This window comes from Capsicum annuum, chromosome 2, assembly GCF_002878395.1.
Source record: "Capsicum annuum cultivar UCD-10X-F1 chromosome 2, UCD10Xv1.1, whole genome shotgun sequence".
Lineage (NCBI taxonomy): Eukaryota > Viridiplantae > Streptophyta > Magnoliopsida > Solanales > Solanaceae > Capsicum > Capsicum annuum.
The window spans coordinates 128,048,763-128,063,479 of record NC_061112.1 but is presented as its reverse complement, the minus strand read 5'-3'; the positions used below and the strand labels follow the sequence as shown (position 1 = coordinate 128,063,479).

General features: G+C 33.8%; 3 protein-coding genes and 1 non-coding gene across 12 annotated transcripts; 2 read left to right on the top strand and 2 right to left on the bottom strand.

Annotated features, from left to right (window-relative positions):
• Window positions 1–1,607: 1,607 nt before the first annotated feature.
• LOC107859346 (uncharacterized protein At4g28440) lies at window positions 1,608–4,727 on the top strand. Its single transcript, XM_016704323.2, has 2 exons — window positions 1,608–2,134; window positions 4,320–4,727. The coding sequence occupies exons 1-2, from the start codon at window positions 1,825–1,827 to the stop codon at window positions 4,505–4,507; spliced, it is 498 nt and encodes a 165-aa protein (XP_016559809.1). The 5' UTR covers window positions 1,608–1,824; the 3' UTR covers window positions 4,508–4,727.
• Window positions 4,728–5,424: 697 nt separating this feature from the next.
• LOC107859347 (protein NUCLEAR FUSION DEFECTIVE 6, mitochondrial) lies at window positions 5,425–8,939 on the bottom strand. Of its 9 annotated transcripts, XR_001671364.2 has the most exons (5): window positions 8,473–8,805; window positions 8,246–8,367; window positions 6,995–7,014; window positions 6,004–6,296; window positions 5,425–5,824 (listed from the first exon to the last, which is right to left on the bottom strand). XR_001671364.2 is itself a non-coding variant. In XM_016704328.2 (4 exons), the coding sequence occupies exons 1-3, from the start codon at window positions 8,622–8,624 to the stop codon at window positions 7,007–7,009; spliced, it is 282 nt and encodes a 93-aa protein (XP_016559814.1). In that variant the 5' UTR covers window positions 8,625–8,805; the 3' UTR covers window positions 5,425–5,824; window positions 6,995–7,006. The 9 variants fall into 9 exon arrangements, 6 of the variants coding, with proteins under 6 accessions (XP_016559814.1, XP_016559812.1, XP_016559813.1 ...); XR_001671363.2 differs by lacking the exon at window positions 6,995–7,014 and having other exon boundaries at window positions 8,473–8,937; XR_007052349.1 differs by lacking the exons at window positions 6,004–6,296; window positions 6,995–7,014 and adding an exon at window positions 7,581–7,688 and having other exon boundaries at window positions 8,473–8,809.
• An 883-nt stretch (window positions 8,940–9,822) lies between these two features.
• TRNAR-CCU lies at window positions 9,823–9,895 on the top strand. The gene has a single exon. It is a non-coding gene; the product is annotated as a tRNA-Arg (tRNA).
• A 179-nt stretch (window positions 9,896–10,074) lies between these two features.
• Window positions 10,075–11,620, bottom strand: LOC107861210. Its single transcript, XM_016706573.2, has 3 exons — window positions 11,452–11,620; window positions 10,604–10,780; window positions 10,075–10,486 (listed from the first exon to the last, which is right to left on the bottom strand). Exons 1-3 carry the CDS (start codon window positions 11,464–11,466, stop codon window positions 10,223–10,225), a joined length of 456 nt encoding a protein of 151 aa, XP_016562059.1. The 5' UTR covers window positions 11,467–11,620; the 3' UTR covers window positions 10,075–10,222.
• Between the last annotated feature and the right edge of the window lie 3,097 nt (window positions 11,621–14,717).

Here is a 14,717-nt window from a genome sequence, read left to right as displayed (position 1 = left end):
AGTCATTAAATCACCCCTAAACTTATTCCACACAACTTACTTTAGACCTATGAATAATTATTACCTACTTTAAGAACTTTATAATGAATTAAATACTACCCAAAAAATATACTATTACTCTCGCCGAGGGAGGTGCATTACACAGGTCGCCACATCACTACCACGTCACGACTACGTCACTGTCATGTAATTTTTTTTTTTAAATAAAACCACTAATATTATAATAAAAATTTTTTTTAAAAAAATCTTCTTCAAAACCCCCTCTCCATTTTAACATTCCTACTATTAACACTATCACCATTAACACCACGTTTTTCGACCTCTGCTAACACTCCCTTCATTTTTAATTTTATTTCAATTTTTTATATCCACAAAGATAATCAAATTAGACTCCTTTCAATTTTAATTTCATTTCAATTTTTCATATTTACAAAGATAATCAAACTAAAAACTTTGACTGTAAATCTCAACTAAAAATAGTTAAACATTGAAAATAGGAAGACCAATATGAATCTTGAATATTGAAATTCAAATTAAACGACCCGCTTTAAATTCACACCATTGTGCGCTACTTTAATTGCTTGCAAATTCAATCAATTAAAATCAATGCAAGTTCGAGTATTCGAATTCGACATAAATAGAAAAGGAGGTGGGGTGGAGATGGGGGGTTGAAGGAGGTGAAAGAGGTGGAGAATACAAAAGAACCAGTCATTATTAAAGGTCAGTACGAGTTATTTAAAAAGTTCGAAGAATTAGAAAGATGTGAGAATAAGAAAAAAGATGATGATGATGAGTATGGAAGACCAATTCCGTAAAGAGGGCAAGTGAAAGTCACCATTGTATTGAGATTAGCTCACTCTTTGTCTTTTATTTTCTCCATTCTCAGATAAGAGGGTATTCAATTCTGAAAAATTTAATATGTGTTGAAGAGTATTATTATCCTTTAATTAAGATCTTGAGCTTTGTACATCTTGTATTTTGTACACACAAGAGTAGTGATTTGAATAGTTTTTTGAAAATTAATTTTCAATTTTCTTCTTAAGCTAAAATATATTATGATATGGTTGTTCGAATTAGAAAGTGGGGTTCGAATGGGGTGGAGAAAGGAGGGAAGAGGGAGGTCTTTTTTATTTTCTTTATATATATACAGAGAGATGAAAACATATAGAATGGGCCCATTTTCTTTTGCAAAATAAGATTTACGCATTTTATTTATTTATTTTTCTTTTTTTTTATGTCACATCGGTTTTAGGTGTTGAATTAATTCAACATAAAATTATTAAGAGATAAATAATTATTCGTGAAGTTAAGAGTTTAAAGTAATTGTATGAACAAATTCAGAAGTGATCCGATGACTTTTTAAAATAATATAATATAATATGATGTGTTGTAATATAATACGATATATTATGAAATACTTTTTTTTGTCTTATTTTATTCGTCTTAATTTGATATTATACACGAAAAATAATGAATACTAAGGATTAAAAAAGAAGATTTTTTTTTTATCTTGATTAATAAAAAATGATAAGTAAAATAAAAAATTAAATTAGAAAATTTGGGTGGAGTAAAATTGGAAGGAGGGAGTAATAGGTAAAAACCGTCCAAACAGAAAGAACAGTTGCCCTCTAGGCATACCGAAACGACGTCGCTTTTATTGTGGCTTGAACGCCAGATACGGCAAACCATTCAACCAAATCGGACTCTCCATTTTCCCTCAATTCCCTAAAATCACGATTAGGGTTAGGGTTACACACACTTCTCTCCTTTTACCCATCTCCCCAAAACAATTTTTTTTCTCAACAATTTTCCCAATCCCCCAAAATGGCAAGCAGATCCGGCAACAGACAACAGGCTAATTCCGGTGGAGCAAACACAAACACGGCGGCGGCACCGGCGGTGAAACCAGCGATGAGAAAGCCAGTTTTCGTGAAAGTGGATCAGTTGAAACCGGGAACAAGCGGTCACAATCTTACTGTTAAGATTGTGAATGCCAACACTGTGCTCAGTAAGAAACCTAGGAATCCATCTTCCTTGCGTGTTCCAGCACGACCTCAGAATAACACTCGCATCGCTGAATGTCTTGTTGGCGATGAAACTGGATCCATCCTCCTCACTGCTCGTAACGACCAAGGTTTGTTTTTTTCCCTCCTTTTCTATTGATTTATTTATGTTGCCTTTTGTCTGCAATTTTGGGTCCAAAAATCGGGATTTTTTTTTTTGACATTTTGGTGATCTGTAGATTATGGTTGTAATGATCGACAATTAGGTAGAATGATTTGTGATTGAAAATATTACGATGCAGCTATAAATGTATGTTCTAAGGGGATCTAAAAGCGTGTTTTTATTAAGTGATTCTGCAGTTTTAAGTCATTTTACTTGTGTGAACCTGCATTTTTTATGTGCGAGTTTTTCAACAAAAAGAGAATATGTTTGTATAGTTTATTGATTGGAAGAGAGGAATAGCATAGTGTTAAAAGCTTCCTACCTCTAACTATGAGTAATCAGGGGAGCAAAGTGGGTGATTATCGTGGTTGGAATTATGTGTAGGTGGTTCGGGGGATGGATTAAACTGTATGAAAAAGATTGCAATAACATTTTGTTGAAGGAATGGAGCATTATTTGTATGGCTTAGATTGCAATAACATTTTGTTGAAGGAATGGAGCATTATTTGTATGGCTTTCTTAGATGAGCCTTTGTAGGGAGTTCGGGTGATGGACTTCACCTTATGAAAAAGATAGGAGTTGCATTAATATTTTGTTGAAAGAGTGGAGCATTATCTGTATGCATTTCTAAGATGAGTCGAAGAAGAACAGAACCTTTTGAGCTGTTTCGTATGAAAACATTTCAGTTCAGAAATGTTGTCTCTGTTTTATTTTTACTATTCATTTTTCCACCAAAAGAAAAGGAAAAGAAAAAAAGACTTGTCTGAAGATAATTTTCATTTTTGACTAGTTTCCAATAGGAGAATCTTTAGCCCTGCTTCTACCTACTCACTTGCTAATGAAAGTTAGCTTACGCTCTACATCCCAAAGTAGGGGGAAGGTCTGCGTACATCCCCTTGTGGGATTACAATGAGTATATTGTTGTTGTAAAGGATGCAAGACCACTTATGGAATAAACATTTTGTTCCTTTACTGGTTTGATTAATTTTGCTGCGGTATATTTTTGCAGCTGCTTTATTGGTGATTTATCGTGGTGCTGGTCAGAAAGAAGTAGAGAGGGTTGAAGGATGGAAGTAAAGAATTGATCTTTGAGAGAGTAGAGTAATCGGAGGGATTCTGACAAGCTGGTATTCACCGTACATGTGAGGAGTGAGAAATGTGGAAGAAGTTAGATAAGCACCGAACTTAGATGATGTGTAGGTGATCAGCTTCAAAGGCGAGATGTGATTAAGTTTAGCCACTATCTTCTTTTACAAGTTTAAAATTGAAAAAAAAAAATCTCACCCCCTTAGGTGTTTTCTAGATGGGATCAATATTTATCTCTAAGATATTCATGGTTTAGGATGGGATCAGTTCTTATCTCTAAAATATTTATGGCTTAGGCTACTACTTTTTTTGTTTCCCTAAAAAGGAAATGGAAATTCTCAAAAGACTCCTATTGCGACCAGACCCTTATGTCCCATTCACAAAAAACATTTCTTCTTCCAGTTCCTTGTCTGGGTTGAAGTATTAGTTAGTCTGTTGTTCACACTACTTGATTAGGTATTCATGACTCTATTTTATATAGTAGTCCAAGAGATAAATAAGCACGAACCGATAGGCACATTAATATGAAATACTGTTTGATTCTGAAGCTCGTTAAGGTGGTGACTGGAATTGTGCACCATGTAATTAAGTCGTGGATTTGCTGTTTATTTTTTGGTGATTTTGTCTGAGGCAAATTAACATGATATTTAGTATATTAATGTAGTGTTGTGGATAAAAGGTGTTTCCTTCTAAGTTTCTCGGACTCTCCAAAAATGTTGCCGTCCTTCAAAAATACACTATTTTTGGAGGATCCGACACACATCCATCGACATTTTTGAAGAGTTCGAGCAACATAGGTTTCCTTATAGTTTTTGCTTTTTCTATGCATCTTTTGTTTTGTTTCTTCATGATCAAGTGTGGTTTTATCAGATTTTTCCTCCGAGGAAGAGGAAAAAAGAGAATTTTTAGTCACAGCTTTGACAAGTAACGTTGTGAGGATGCTTTCCGCACCCTACTTGTGATTATGATGTACCCAAATGTTTATAAAATTGTTGGATCCTCCTTAACATAATTTTTTGCTTAAGGGATTCAGGGTGAGGCTTTACTTCTTTTTGACTTCTTTGCAGTTGACTTGATGAAGCCAAATGCCACAGTCATACTTCGAAATGCAAAGATTGACATGTTTAAGGGATCTATGAGGCTAGCTGTTGATAAATGGGGCCGTATTGAGGTTTCTGAGCCTGCAACTTTCGCGGTCAATGAAGAGAACAATTTGTCCTTGGTTGAGTACGAGTTGGTGAATGTCGAAGAATAGAAGTGGGTTTACATAACTAAGGGGGGTAAATTTGCTTTTGTGGGTATCTGTTTTTGGTATACAAATCTCACTAAATAAATTAGTTGTTGCGTTGAAGATGCTTAACATGTGGTAGGACTAATCTAATGTCAGTTCCTTGTAAAAAGGATTCACCTTATCAAGAGTGTGTTAAGGTGGGTGTTACTTGTTATTATTATTAATATATCTTGCTTCCAGTCCATTTTATTGGTTCAGATTACGTTCCCCTGGCATAATTCCTCCTGTTTGGTGCATGGAAAATACTTGCTTCGCACGCTCTGTGCTTTGTTTACATTTTACTGAACAATCACAATATATAGAAGTGAGTGGATATATAAAAGGCAATGATACATAATAACCAGTGTGAACGTTTCTTTCCAGTAAGCACATTGGTACATACCCTCCAAGTGACGTTTCTACTCCTACTTGGTTGCTTGTTTAATTGACTCAAGAGGACCCAAACCATATGCCATTCAGTTCTCTGTGGTCATGACAGTGAGGTCACTGTTTGAACAAGGCATGCACTGGGATATTTTACTTTATTAAGTTAGTTAACTGAGCATTCAAATCTCTATTGTGAAATTACATTGGGTTCTCACTCTTCTAGGTGGGGTATTGTAGGTGAAGGGACGGAGTTCTGTATACAAAATAATGATTTAAAGAAAAGTGCATATTTTGCACAGATCCTTCATTTGCCTTGACACAACAACATATACGCAGTGTATCCCACAAGTAGTGTTTGGAGAAGACAGTGTGCACGGTGATCTTACCTTTATAAGGCAGATAGGCTTTACCTTATAAGTTAGAACTGAACTTATCATTCCACATTAACCATCACTTCCCAAACCTGATTGCTAAATTTTGTTTAAATACATTCAAACGCTAAAGGAGAACGCGGATTGTTTTGACCTTATCGTCCTTCTTAACTCAATAAAAAGAACAAGAGTCAGCAGCAAAGGAAATCTGAATATGAAAACCTTTCTAAAAGGAAAAAGAAAAAGCCAAAGAAACTTCATTAGCATCATTGCAGATGCTTGAATAGTTGAATACTCTACGCAGCTCTGATACTCTTACCGGATGCGAACTTAAATTAACAGACATCTACTCCATATAGAAAAACTTATATGTATCTCTTTTTGTTAATGAAACCCTTGTGTGTGCCAGGGGAAACAAAGAACATCATTTCACTCCACAATACATCAAGAAGAAAACTCGAGCTCTATTGTTACACCATCAATATAGATCCGTTGCACTATGAAAACATGCACCGCGTCCCAAAACATTTTAACAATCATCCATCTACAATGCAAGAACAAAAGGAACACTTCAGATTTTGCCTGTACTAGGGATGTGTAATTGTGTATAACTCCGAGACAAAGCTAAGAACTTCCCACAGATTTGGCAATATATAGCAAAATCAAAGACAAAAAACTGATTTATTTTCATTTAAACTGATAAAAATATTATAAAATTGATACCTTGAGTTCTACTCGTTTACTCATTTTTCTCATATAGTCATAAGCCTCGAAGCTCCAAAGGAGTTTGAACTAAAAAATAAAACCAAATAAATACTCCAAACGAAGCCAGAATTTACTAGAACAGGCCAAATGGGAAGATTGGGATGATAAATCAAATGAAAGTCACAGAAGAAAATATGTGTTTCTGCATCAGAGCTCATACAGTACTCTATTTTTCAGACATTCTCTCAGTGTGTGGGGACATTAAACTTCGCTTGAACCCTCCGACATTCATCATAGATCATCATTGCAATCTGATTAAATACCAAGTATTAGAATGACCCTAAGCATGATTAAACTAACAGTAAAATGAGATAGGAAAAAATTGTAAGCTAAGCATAAAGCCTTCAGCCTATCCGATTCAGTTATCTGGAATTTTTTAATTCAAGGCACAAGGCATTAACTCAATCAAATAATAGTATCTTCAATCAGTCAAGAAAAGCAACTTGCAGCAAATAGATAACTTAGGATGCTTCAAAGTTCAAACATTACTCCCAGGAAACTAAAATATGGTCAATAGAACACCACAGGTTAAAGACAGCATTATTAAGGCTTGTATAAAAACATTTTCGAGACAAAGTAAAGCTTTAAAAATCCCTCTATATCTAATAACACTGAGCTTCCACAGAACTTCAATGTCTAGGTACCAAAGAAAATACAGTCCAACAGAAGCCAGAATTCACAGAAAGGAAAGAGTCCCAAGTTCTCATTCAGTTCTCTACTTATCATTTGCTTAGACTGCGTGGATATAAAACTTCGCTTGAACTCTCTGACATTCATCATACATCATCATTGCAATCTGATTAAACACCAAGTATTAGAATGATGCTGACAACTTAACAACTACAACTGGAAATTCAAAATTCATATCTAAGCAACTTTTGGTCCCACAGACTATCTCATTCAGTTTTCTTGAAGCTTAATATGAAATTAACTCATCAACAATCAATACCAGCTGCATGATTCACAAATCTGCAAGAAATAGGTATTTCGATATCAATCTACAATCAGACAACACGAATCATTTAAATGCACATTTCAAGTCCTAACACTATGTCAAAGTACATTCATATCTTTTTTTAGGAATGAAAGTTGAAATCATACGGACTAAAGGAGCTTCAGTTCGGAGTTAGCTACTGCAGATACTTCGTCAGATATTAGAAAGGTCAAAAGAAGCCAAAAGGCCAATAACACTACAATATCAGAAATTGCAACTCTAAAATATATTAGAGGCCACTTCAATTATCAATATGCCATGGTACAACAATGAATAGCATTTTCAGCAATATTTTTGATTATGAAAGTTGTACCCTCACATCAACTTAATATCAAACAAAAGTTTTGCCTAGATACTTGGAAGGAGAGTAATGATTGAGTCAAGTCGTTCTTTAACACTGGAAAAAGAAAAGAACGGTAGCGTAAACCAAGATGACCCATTTTCTGCAGATACTAACATCTTTTACTTGGCAAACCCAAAAGATTTCAGCAAATTCAAGCTTAATTTTGTAAAATCTCAGATGGGAGGCTCCTCATCAAACCTAAGTGAAACAGAAAAACTGCTACAAGTTACTTAAAACTCCAGCATAAGATGATATTTCATATAACTTGAACTTCATTTCATGATCTTCATCTAGTCCACTTTATCCCTACAAGATCAAAGAATATGCACTGTTTACCTTTACCGAAGGAAGAGGAAGTAACATATAGTAAAAACTATATCTGACGCATAGGAATTGAGAATTTTAAAAGTTGAAACAATCAAATTTTATTGATGAACAGAGTCCTTTTATGTTTAGAAGGAGGAAAATTGAACACTCCTATAGAATTTGGTATTAGCAAAATAATTCAATTAAATCAATTGCCAATATACATACTGGAGGGCCAAAAAACTTCTTTTGAAGTTCAAAGGTACAACAAATGCACACATTTCACTATTGCAAGGCACAACGCCACGCAAACAACGCTATCTATATATTGTCTACCACTCGAACTCAAAGGATAAAACGTATATAGACAGAACACATAAAGCTACAAATTTTAGCTCACTGGCAAAACAATCAAATCTATACATAGAGCAATCTCTTCGAAACCTAATAAAACACAATTTAACGCCAAACAACTACAATTCCACACATTCAAAGACAAAAATACAAACAAAAGCATTTATATAACAAGTGCAAAAATGTAAGCTTATGAACTATACCTTCAAGAGTCCAACCATAACTCCTCGGAGTAGCAGAGAGCATTGAAGTCAGCAAAGCGGAAGCAGTAGCAGTATGATAAGGAAGCATAGTTTCCACTGCACAACTCATTTCAACAGGCGACCTTCACACATACAAATTGCAAAACTCAAACACTTCAATATCATATTCACAAATATTTGATAATGAATAGACAATTAATCAATGAAATTCGTGTTTCCTGCGTGACCTGAAAATGCGAGCAGTGAGGGCTTTTTGAGTAGGGATGCGAAAGGGAGAAGAAGCAGCCTTGGGCTTGGCGCCGGCGGCGAGTCTAGTGGCGGCGTTTCTGGCGGAGGAAGTGGCGGAGCGGAGAACAGACCTGGCGGCGAAAGAGGCCATTTTTGGGATCGAGGGAGATGAGTTAGTTTCTACCGGCGAAGTGGAAAAAGGGCTTTGTTGGGGTTTTAGGTTCTGATAATTTCGGGCCTTTCCCAACTTTTGATCTAATAGATAAAAAGACCACAAAAGAAAAAGGAAATGGCACTAGAGACCACTAATTTAGATTGACGAAGATATTTGAAGAAGATAATAATGAAATTTAACTAGAATCTACTTCTTTTTTTATCTTTGTTTTGTGAATATAACAATTTGATTTTGATTATTTTCTATCTCAATCCACAAAGGGAATTTGTTTGTATTGATTGCAAATGATACTATACATCATCTAGCTTCTTGTTTAGCTTACTTATTTTGTTAGGTGGTTTAGTTTTTCCTCAATTTTATTTTTTTTTGTTGTTTTAATGGGAGTTATGTAAACGAATACTATATTAATTTATTGTATATTGTGGCTTTGGTAAATAAAGAAAGTAAAATTATGTTCTCAAATGAGGTTTGGGGTGGGTCAAGGGCGATAAAGAAAACTGTTAAGTCAAGAGTTAGATCTTGAAATATAAATATTTTGATGGAAAAGTCTATAGATAATGATGAAGGAACTTGAAAAGCTAGTGGCAGAGGTTAGGATGGTAAATGACATAATAATGATGATTAAGCTAGTGATTGAAGGATTTACTTTACACGTTATTAGTACATGCGAATTCCAATGTGCCAAGATGGGGACGATAAAAAATGAGTTTGAGAGGAATTGAATTAGGTTGGGAGGATATCTAACAAACTTAAAAACCTTTCTGCTTTTCATAAGAAGAAATTTCAATAGCCACATCTGAATAACTTCAATAGATTATGATACTATTTACGGTGATTTTAATTTTGGGGATTGAAACGAAAGAAGAGTTTTGCTTTTGAACTTTGCTTAAAGCTTGAGAATAACTAATTTTAATTTCTCATAGAAGGAGTATCACCTCGTGACCTTTCTGTAATACGAAGGCTAAAACTCGAACAAGTTACTTATTTCTTAGAAAGTGCGTTAGAAGTCTATGTAAGATCATTCCAAATAAGTATCTTACAATCCAATATATATACATAAAAATAAATTTGACATTGCGATTTTCCGACGGAGGAGTTCACCTATTTTAGTGTGTAAACCTCGAAGAGGCAATATGCAGCTAAAAGAAATACAGATAGCGATTATAACAACGAAGCGCCTGTAGCTCAGTGGATAGAGCGTCTGTTTCCTAAGCAGAAGGTCGTAGGTTCGACCCCTACCTGGCGCGTTGCAAGAATTTTTTTTTTCTCTACTGTAAGGCAACTACAATTTGTTAAACCTTTGGTAAAAATAGCATTGAACTAATTAATCAATGGTCTTTTTTCATTCACAAAATGAATTTTTGTCTTCTTGATCCTAAAACATAGGAAGTAACCAGGGTAAGAACCTTTTGTTTAGAATTGCATGGGATGGTAACAACTGTGTGTTATTTTGTTCAGTTGAGTACAATTTTATTATCAAAACACAAAGAAGAAAACAAAAGAAAAAACAGAATTGACAATATCACAATCAATTAGGTAACAGGCCTAAAACATTTGTGAAAAAAATAAATAAATCAGTTTTTAGGTGCGTGTGAATTACTCTTACTACGACTCATTTTCTCTAACACATTATGTAGCAATGGAACACAAACTTTCTGTGACATATTATCCCCTTTTTGAGCTTTGTAATCCTCTGACTCTGATCTTCTAGCAGAAACATTCTCATTTTTCTCATTATGAACTCTATTTGAAAACTCCAATCTACCTCTGGTTCCCGGTTTAATACCGATGAGTCGGCCTAGAGAAACACTTTGATCCTGGAAGAAAGACATTGTGGACTGAAAACAAATCCCAGAAAGCAACATTAGTATCTTTTGATGCATGTTGTGCATTCACTTTCTTCTAATTCGAACAGTATATGTTTTGATGAATTATACGATTAAAGAAATAATTACCTGAGTGTCAAGGCTGGAGGATGAAAAAGATGAGAAACTAGGTGAAGATACGTATAAACGGTATGCTGCTTCTCCTGCTGCTGCTGCAGCTGTTACAATCTGAGTTCTCTCAGCTACTCTAAGCCTTATGTTCATGTTTTCAAGCCCAAGTGGCCATCCACTAGGTACCTCATGATCCTAAAAATGCAGTATCAATCAATCAATTAACTACGTCTCAGTCTCAAACTAGTTGTGATGTCTATAGATTTATTCGTGTTTATTTCATGATTTTGGAAAGACACAAATCGCTTCAAGTAGGCCTAATCCCCCCCCCCCCCCCCCCCCCCCCCCCCCCCCCCTCCCTCAACAAACAAGAAATTGATCTCGTCTATCCTTTCTTTAATCAAGATCATAGGTGGATTTAGGACAGGTTCTGTAGGTTCAACTATTCTTTACTTTCAACTCAAACTTTGTATTTTCACTGAATCTAATTCTGAATTCGCCTCTACTCAAGATTAGTCACCAAGAACTACTCAATCAAACTTGTCAATACCAAACTAGCAATTTTCATTTGTCCCTTTATCAGCAACAAGCATTTACAAAATGTATACAGGACACCCCCCTCCAAACCCCACCTCATAACTTCCATGAGTAACACAAAACATAACATATTCTACATGTTTGTATTGAATCAGCAAATTAAACCAAAGAATTTTCAGGGCAGAAAATCCATTGTAATATTATAGAAAGCTATCAAGATTGTAAACCAAAGAAATAATACTAATTAATAACTTTAAACACAAACAAACAATTGATTCAGAAAACTATGCAATGAACAAGTCTAGTGCAATTTATATAAATATGTTTACCTGTGTTACAACCATGGTTTGTAGAATTAAGAGGGGTTTATTTATTCTAGAGATATATGAGTATCATTAAAAAGATAGAGCAAAAAGAGATTATTTGGAAGGAGTGAGCACTGAAATCCAAGTTTAAAAGAAAGTTAAAAAGAGAGAGAGGAGATGTCTTTATCACTTTATGGAGTCTTTATTACAATCTTCATATTCTTTCCTAAATCAATTGAGCAGCAGTTGGACAGTCTTTCCATGGCCCCACTCAGGAGTTGAGCTTTTATATCTAAGTTACACGTGGGGTCCCCCCATGTACTGCTCTACAAAATAGTTTTAGATCTGGTTCAAGATCAAGATGACTCGGTCCCGTCTCTGCTTCATATCGAGGATATTATTGAAATTTCAAATATTTTTTTATGTGTTTGTTGATGTGTCTGCTTCATATCAAGAGAATATTATTAAAATTTCAAACATCTTCTTTGACGTGCTTGTCGACGTGTTTGCTTCATGTTGAGGATTTTATTGAAATTTCGAACATCTTTTTTGACGTGTTTGTTGACGTGTCTGCTTCATGTCGAGGATATTATTGAAATTTCAAACATCTTCTTTGATGTGCTTGTCGACGTGTTTGCTTCATGTCGAGGATATTATTGAAATTTCAAACATCTTCTTTGATGTGTTTGTCGACGTGTTTGCTTCATGTCGAGGATATTATTGAAATTTCAAACATCTTCTTTGACGTATTTGTTGACGTGTCTGCATCATGTCGGGGATATTATTGAAATTTCAATCATCTTCTTTGATGTGCTTGTTTGATGTCTGTGCTTAAATGTGCTTTACACATGCTTTTTCGCCGATAGTTTGGTCTCACGTCAATAAAAAAAAAATTGCAAAATTAGCGGAACTCAACTAGACGAAAATGTTGATAACGTTGCGAATGGGAACTACTTATGATTTATTGGACTGGTACTAGCACGTGGCTTTCAGGGGCGGAGCTAGCTAATAGTGAGGGGGTTCATCCAAATCTCTTTCGGTAAAAAATTATACTATTTAGACAAGTTTAAAATTATTTTTTGTGTATATATAACAAACGTTGAACCCCTTTGACTAGTCTTTCATTTATATTTTGCGATTTTGAACTCCTTAATTAAGATGTTGGCTCCATCACCGTTGACTTTGCATCTAGTAGTATGGTAGAAGAGTTCATGAATGGAAACTTAGAACTTAAAAAGGTTGAGAGTAAGGGGGGCCAGTTCAAAGATTTCCCAAAAAACGAAGTGCAAACTTGACGAATTCAACCTTTAAATTAAAACTCATTACTACATCTCTATGAGGAAAATTAATGACTCTTTCTAGACGTACAATACATTTAATTATGGTTATTTGAAGAGTTATTTTAAATCAATTACTCTATATTTTACATCAAACAAGCTAAGATGGTAAAGGAGGTCCTTCTTTCTATTTATAGGTCGATATCATGAGATAAATATTAAATGTGGGTTATTAATTACTTCTTCCGTCTCAAATTACCCGTTCCAAATTTTCTAATTTAATTTTTTTTTTTCATTAATCAAGAAGAGACAATTTTTTTTCCAGGTTTTACCCTTCGCATTAATTACTTTTTCTTCAAATTAAAATGTAAACATCATTTAATAGAGGTATTATGATAAACTACCTATATTATTAATTATTTTTCTTAATCAATGTGTCATCTTAATTTGGGACGGAGGGAGTATCAGAGTAATTAGAAATTTAAATTTTCTTTGTTAAACAAGGTTAAAAGAATGGTCCACCTTGAGAGATGAGTTCAACTAAGTGTCATTTGATTACATTAGCAGCTTATGAAATTATATGTCACTTACTAATTACTACGACAACTTGAAAACTATATATGGTGGTTGAATATAATTATACAATATTGCAGGTTGCTGCTTCATTTTCAGCTTTCATCCCATGCAATAGATTTTTTTTATTTAATTTATATATATATATACCACCATGAACTTGTCCTGGAGTTTCTGATGGTGTGAAACCTAATTCTAAATTTATAATCTCAATCATTTCACCATATCTGTAAGTGTTAGTTCAATGGAAATTAGGAGTTTTACAATAAGTAAGATGTGCTTCTGAAGCACTCAAGATTGTGGTTCGATTTACTGGTTAATGAAATAGATCGTCTCTTCGATTCAACTTTTAGTAAAATCAAATACTAGGTGATTTTTTCTCATTTGACAGACGGGAATTATTACTACAAATATGTGTCGTTGTTGAGGCCAATTACAAGTGACAATAGGTGAAATAGGTGGCTTCAAGACTCACTGTTAACTGTTCTACCGACAATTTCACCACACCAACTGTTAATCCTAACTCACTCACTTCGTCCATAAATATTTATCTATTTATAACTTGACGCATACCTTAAAAAATAATAAATACTTGGAAGAATGATTTTACTATATCATCTTTTAAATATAATAAGCTTTTTATTTTAAAAAATTCAACAAGTGAACAAATAAAGAGGAACAGAGAGAATAATTAATTATTGTCATTTAAGTGTGTGTTAGACTAGGACCCTTACATGTAATAATTACAAGTCTGATGATAAAACTCGATAACTTTAGATCTCATATTTGTATATCAGAGATACAAGGTTTAGAGAACTATGATATAAAATTTATGAACTAAGGGGTAGTTTGACAGAGCGTATAAGATAATACTGAATAGGCTTTATTAGTAATGTTGAGATTAGTAGTGCAGAGATTAGTAATACTGGGAATAGTAATACTGAGATTATTTTTTATGCAGTGTTTGGTTTGATATATTGAAAACAATATGTATTGTTATATTTTAAAAAGAATATTTGTTTGTTTACAAAAATACCCTCAATATATTATAACTTTGTGTATTTTCTTTGCAAAACTTAATTATTCTTTTTTTTTTTAAATAAAAAAAAATGAACAATATAACTAATTATTTACTTTGAAATAATTTTAAGATTTAATCATTCACTTGCAATTTTTTGGGGGGTTATCTTTTCTTTATTTGTTTATCATTTGCTTGTTGTTCCCATTTTGTGGTGTTTTTAAGTTGGAGGGGGTATGTGTAACTTTTGAATGAGACAATAGAATTATTATTAACATAAAGTTGTGTTCGGTAGAGTGTTAAAGTTAAGTAGAAAAATTATTTTTATTTATGAATATCCTATTTACAAAATTAAAGCTAGTATGCAATCATGCAATTTATTTTCGGATTTTCATCAATAATTATTTGTTTAAGTTAATGGA

Coding starts and splice junctions, on each gene's coding strand:
- LOC107859347 (XM_016704324.2), bottom strand. CDS start 8,624: ATGGCCTCTTTCGCCGCCAGGTCTGTTCTCCGCTCCGCCACTTCCTCC. Junction 8,368..8,472: donor CTCACTGCTCGCATTTTCAG/GTCACGCAGGAA, acceptor GTATGTGTGAAG/GTCGCCTGTTGAAATGAGTT. Junction 6,842..8,245: donor TTATGGTTGGACTCTTGAAG/GTATAGTTCATA, acceptor GTGTTTAATCAG/ATTGCAATGATGATGTATGA.
- LOC107859346 (XM_016704323.2), top strand. CDS start 1,825: ATGGCAAGCAGATCCGGCAACAGACAACAGGCTAATTCCGGTGGAGCA. Junction 2,135..4,319: donor CACTGCTCGTAACGACCAAG/GTTTGTTTTTTT, acceptor ACTTCTTTGCAG/TTGACTTGATGAAGCCAAAT.
- LOC107861210 (XM_016706573.2), bottom strand. Junction 10,487..10,603: donor CCTCCAGCCTTGACACTCAG/GTAATTATTTCT, acceptor ATTTGTTTTCAG/TCCACAATGTCTTTCTTCCA.